General features: G+C 41.4%; 2 protein-coding genes across 2 annotated transcripts in view; both read right to left on the bottom strand.

Moving 5' to 3' along the window:
* LOC118336472 overlaps positions 1-5,811 on the bottom strand; it is a 744,338-nt gene that overhangs the window by 453,906 nt on the left and 284,621 nt on the right. The gene's annotated exons all lie outside the window — the stretch shown is intronic.
* LOC118336549 (copine-4-like) overlaps positions 1-5,811 on the bottom strand; it is a 32,593-nt gene that overhangs the window by 7,407 nt on the left and 19,375 nt on the right. The window contains exons 4-7 of the mRNA XM_035673217.1: positions 4,520-4,606; positions 2,323-2,382; positions 924-1,057; positions 273-327 (exon numbers count right to left, since the gene is read on the bottom strand). Of these exons, the coding sequence (XP_035529110.1) occupies positions 273-327; positions 924-1,057; positions 2,323-2,382; positions 4,520-4,606 (336 nt within the window). The remainder of the gene's footprint in view (positions 1-272; positions 328-923; positions 1,058-2,322; positions 2,383-4,519; positions 4,607-5,811) is intronic.

The following is a 5,811-nucleotide window of genomic DNA, read 5'->3' as shown; positions in this document are numbered from 1 at the left end:
AGTATTTCTAGGTAGTCTACACTTGAACGGAGATAATCAGCACTTTTTAAAGTGACGTGAATGCAGCCGCTGGGCGCTGCACGGCATCATGGGAAGGTACGTGAAGGGACGTTGTTACAATTCAACCAGCAGCACCCCGGGATGACGAGGAGTAGGAGGCCGACCGGTAATCACAGGCATCTGGCGGGGTCCGTCTAAACTCTCCGCAGGCCTACCTCCCCCGCTGACAGAGAGCATGCTGGGAGAGACGGCGAGCTGAGCAGTTAAATTACCTTGTAGTCAGGAGGGATCTGAGCTCCGAATCCAAACGCTGGGAACATTTTGTCACTGTGAGAAGAAAAGAGAGACGTCTGAGGGTAAAAATGGCTGCCAGCAGGAGTTAACGAGCTCATTCAGACCAACACAAAGCAAAGAAATGACTCCTGATTGGCTGTGGGAGGGTCTGGGAAGCTGATTACTTCCTGCACCTGAAAAAAGAACTGAAATACAATCGGAAAATCGAGTCCACTTGAATTAAATGTGATATTTTTATGCTCTGCTGTTGTTTTTCTAAAAGGTAAAACTCTTTTTCCGGTCACTGATTCAACTTTTACACATAATGTAAGTTAAACTGTCGTACTGGGTGGATGGATACAACAAGCTGTTTGTCAAGAAATAGTTCCTGCTCTGGTTTTTACATTTTTTAGCTCAATTTAGCACAGGTAATTATTTATATATGGTTTTACAGTGTAAATATCTTTATTTAAACATTAAGAAGACAAAAATATTGTATGTAACATTAAAGCTAAAACCAGTATTTTAATATTAGAAAATTACTGTATTTTAACCAGTCAGTTATTTTCTGATGTAGGATAGATTACAGTGTGCTGTTCCTTTAATGAACTAACTCATTTGATTGGCTGCTGAGTCAGGTGCAGACCCACCTGTCATAGTCCTGGCAGATCTCTCCCACGGCCACCAGAGCCTTCAGGTACTCGTTGGGCTGGTACGGGTGGATGTAGTGCAGAGAGCAGCTGTTCCGGGGATCTCCGTTAGAGGCCGTGAAGTCGATGGCGACCTGGAGACGACCAATCAGAGACCAGCGTCAGCTTTAACCCTTTCCACGATCCATCCACAGATGTGAAAGTGTAAATGTTTGTCTCTTTGTCTTCAACTGAAGCCCGTACAATGCAGGTGAGAGTTTACTTTTATTTAATGGACACCTGCGAGCCCGGTTGGATCATTTATATCATCTGCGTCGGTGAATTAAAGACTTATTTTCACTAAACCAGAGTTGGTGATTGTTGGAAAAATTTTATTTAGGTTCTGTCCACTTTGAATGATGTTACGATGATCTGTGAAGCAAAATGAGTGTTTTTGTCTCTGGAGTCTGGTGGAGAGTGATATTACGGCTGTTTCAGACACTTTTGCTATATTTTGAAATCTGGTAAAAAGGTACAAATATCATTTTGTCCCTAAAGCAGAATTTAATGGTAGAATCAGGGGAGGGAATCGCTAGCTTTTGTAAGTGTTTAAATAAAGAATTAAATGTGTGAGAGCTGTAGTTTGAGTTCACACAGTTTCCTCTGCGGAGGAAAAGTCCTCGCTCTGTTTCTCTCAACGTTGTTTACACGTCAGACGAGCTTCTGACCCTCCGGGGCGACTCAACCTGAACCAATAGACACACCAGAAATAAACTCTCTCCTGCTGCAGGAAAGTGTTTCTGCCCGACGATGATTAAACATTTAAACACGAATATTTATATATAAGACTTTATAAATGAGACAAAATAAGTCAGTTCAGCAAGAGGAAGAGGAAGGATTACCCCCTTTGGGAATTAATGATATAAACGACCACAGAGACACATCGTGAACCGACTCCCCTGAGGTGGTCTGGGACTCGATCTGAGAATCATTTGATCCTGTAAGAACACAGAAAAACTGCGTCTATTTAGTTTTACGCTTAACGTATCCTGGCTCTTTTATACGGTGGCTGAGAGCTATCAGCGGACGGCAAACGCCACAACAGAAGTGAGCGACAACAAAACAGGGTGGACTGTTATTAGACTGTTATTAATCTGTTATTAGACTGTTATTATACTATTATTAGACTGTTATTAATCTGTTATTAGACTGTTATTAGACTGTTATTATACCGTTATGACACTGTTATTACACTGTTATTATGCTGTCATTAATCTCTGGTCAGATCCCAGTGAGAGCGGTTGCTGTTAACTGGGACTGCTGAGGATGCTGGACGAGTCGCTGTGGTTACCGTTTCCATGGAGACATCAGAACCACTGTGTGTGTGGGTGTGTGTGGGTGTGTGTGTGCACGCGCTCACAGTGAACTGGATCTGACAGCCTCCCATGATGTAATCCAGGAAGGAGTGCATCTTGATGACCTGCAGACAGACGAATATATTTAAAGGTCAGCTGACGAGTGACGTCCAATCAGATTCACAGATCAAGATAAGGTTACATTTTTAACAAAAGGAGAAAAAACGTATTATTTATCGGGACAGAAACCAGGGGCTGAAGACCGGAGCATTAATCTAGCTGTCTGTCGGAGACTAATTAACTGAATTAACATTATGCTGTATGGAAGAAGACTGATGTTGTTTACTGAGCACATAAATCAACTTCTACATAAGACTCAATACTATAAGAGTGGAGCTGCCCCCTGCTGGTCGCTAGAGAGTGTGCAGGTTTACGTCATTTCAGAGACCTATAAGCTTCTTCACACAAACGCAGTACGCAGAGAAAAGATAATGACAACTGCACGTAGTGTTGCTAACTTTGCATCTTGCTAGCGTATAACGTTAGCTCTCTGACTCGTGTTCTCTCTGCGCGGAGGGAACGAGAAATATTATTTCCATTGCATTGCAACCTTATGGGTTGATAATGATTTCTCCAGGTATTAGTCTTTAGAAAAAACTTTAGATTTTGATTGTAAAACGCATTAAAATATAAAATATTGAATTTATTTATTTATCATTTTCTTTGGAACCTGACCAAAGAAAATAAACAGGATAATTCCTCCTCATCAGGAATAATGGACTGGAACAACAGGAAAACTCCAGGACACCATAGGAACCCTGTTTTTATTTTGTATTAATAATTTGCATTCAACCATTGATGGAGGAGCCCCAGGCCCTCCATCTACCAGGGGCCCCTCACTCCCTGAGTGTGGCCCTGACTGTGGAGACAGAATGAGATCAGAGCTGTATTATCATTAAATATCAGCTGATGTATATAGGCCAGCGCTGCGGCTGCAGACGGATCGTTACCTGCAGTTCGTTAGCAATCCGGCACGTAAAGCTGCTCTCATTCTGTCATCAGCTCGCCTCTCGCTCTCAAAACACCTGGTTTCACTTCCTGCCCCCACTCGGACTCCTCATCCATCAAGTGTAAATTAGTAATTTGTTCCTGTGTTGTGCTCCACCTCATTCTGCGCTGCTCTTTTCAAGCAGTCGTTAACTCGCTATGAGGCTTCGTGTGTCGAGTGTCATCAGGCTAAATGTTATCAGGCTTTCATGCTGCGGTGGCGGGATTCCCCAGACTCCCCTTGCTCGGCGTCTGAGTGCCGTTCAGCACCGTCTGGCAGGAAATGTCAGGTTAGTCAGGCTGCTCAGCGCCACATAATTGGTTCCTCTAACAGTCTGCCAGCCAGACACCGTCAGTCTCCCAAAAAACAAGGAGAGCAGCACCGAGAAAAAGCCTCATCTCATGCCCTCATGTCCTGAACTGTTTACCGTAATGTTTAAATCTGAGAAAGAACATTTAAAAAAAAAAGCAATGATAAAGAAAATCTGCACAATGTGTGCTGAGAAATGGAGGAAAACCAGTGAGTGTGGAGAGGTTTAATGAGGTTTCATTAACGATTTTAATGTCAGGACTGTCAGTTTTTCTGTCAGGGATCCTCCTGTGTAGGAATTATTGAACACAAAGTGTTTCTGTTACCTGAGAAAAGACAGTGACATGGCTCATAGCAAGCTTTAACATACTATCAGATTATATTTACCGTTTATCGACCGTACGAAGTGGTATTGACTTTTAATCTTGCTAGCACAAGCTATCTGACTCGTAGTGTAATGCTAGCTCTCTGACTCATGGGCAGGACTTTAACCCAGGAGAATGCTGTCCAGCGAAACCAAAAGTCAATGTCAACATTTTTAGTTACGTACATAATTTAACATTAGTTACATCAAGTACATAACTTTCTTTTTAAAAACCTAACTAAGCTGTTTTGTCGCTAAAAGAAAGGACCAAAACATATTAAAGTAAAATGGGAAATATACACAAGATCAACAGCTACATAGAGCTGGGTGTCGACTGCATATTAAGATCATACTGCGCTCACATGGATCAAGATAATAGTGGTGATATATTAAGACTGAAAATCAGTGGACCTAGGACAGAGCTTTGTGGAACTCCATATGGAATATTTGTTTGCTAACTTTCGTTGTTAAAATTAGCTTTTTCAACTGAAGGAACCCATGTTGGTTAATTATGAAGTGTTTTAATAGGTCAGTCATTCACCTTGCACTGGTTTAGAATGACGATCCCGGAGTTCTTGTAATTCTTCTTCTTGACTTTGTATTTAGGATTCATGCACGGCCACTGCACCTGAAAACACACAAAAAAACAGTAAAGAAACAAAATATAGAGAAACAAAATATTTTTACTGTCACTGACAGGAAGTTAGGGTTTGGCTCTGGTGAACTCACAAAAAATTAAAATACAAAACAGCAGCACATCACAACTACACTGATGTAAACAAAAGGTAAAAACACAGAATGATCGTCGTCAAACAATAATGAATAATAATAATAATAAAATCATAATATTTCAGGCCAAAAACTCAAATGACTTCTTGGAGAGGGAACCAGAGGAGCTACAATGCTAATGCTACTTTCAGGTTTTAGGACTACAGCACTCTGGTTATTATTGTCACCATGATCATCATACTGCCTTTGGCTGAACCTTGGATACTGATATAAGCTAGCGGCTGTGTTGTAGTTAAGCTAGCAGCTGTGTTTTCTTTTCATTCAACTCCATAACTAAGTTAACATGAAGGTCATAATCAACCCACAGAGGGAATTTGATAAATGGGCAGAACAAAATAAAAGTAATTTATTGCAGCAACAGTGAAACTATGTTTAACAATATGTAGACGATGAATTATTTTATCTGTATAAGGTCATTATCTTCAAACTCGTAATCACAATATTGGTCATAAAGTCTCCCCAAATCGTTCCAGTGACAGCCTCCTGAACTCGAGTTACATTCAGTGTTACACAGCAGTTTAACCACAAACCCTCCGAGCTAAAAACAATCCTTCAGCTGCCCAAACGAGCCTTCAGAGGATTCGCTCTAACTCTGTTATGTGTTAACTGAGGACTGGGTGACACACGGCGTTTCAGACTCGGGTCGATAGATAGATGGAGGAGGACAATTTTTTTTGGACACACTTTAATGACACATTGTCCCAACTGTCAACCTATCGTTATGTCACCCATTGATTTGTGGAGAACCGTTTTGAAGCTTCCAGTTTGGCATTTTGGTCGTTGCCATGACAGTTTGTCGTAGCCAGTAGAGGTGGCGTACTGCATGTTGAGCTGCTCTCATTGGCGGCGCAGTTTCGACTCGTCCGTACAGGAAACAATGGCAGTTCGCCTGGTCACACATGATCTCATATTCCAGATAAACACTAAATTATGTTTGTGAAAAGATTTGAGGAGAGAAATACATAAAGCAGATCTCTAGGACTGCCTTCTTTCATTTACGTAATATTGCAAAAATTAGACACATCCTATCACAGACAGATGCAG

The sequence above is a fragment of the Morone saxatilis genome, unplaced genomic scaffold (assembly GCF_004916995.1).
Source record: "Morone saxatilis isolate NCDOM2014 unplaced genomic scaffold, NCSU_SB_2.0 Contig24, whole genome shotgun sequence".
In the NCBI taxonomy this organism is placed as follows: Eukaryota; Metazoa; Chordata; class Actinopteri; family Moronidae; genus Morone; species Morone saxatilis.
The sequence above is the reverse complement of the archived record's forward strand: the minus strand, read 5'-3'. Positions and strand labels throughout refer to the sequence as shown.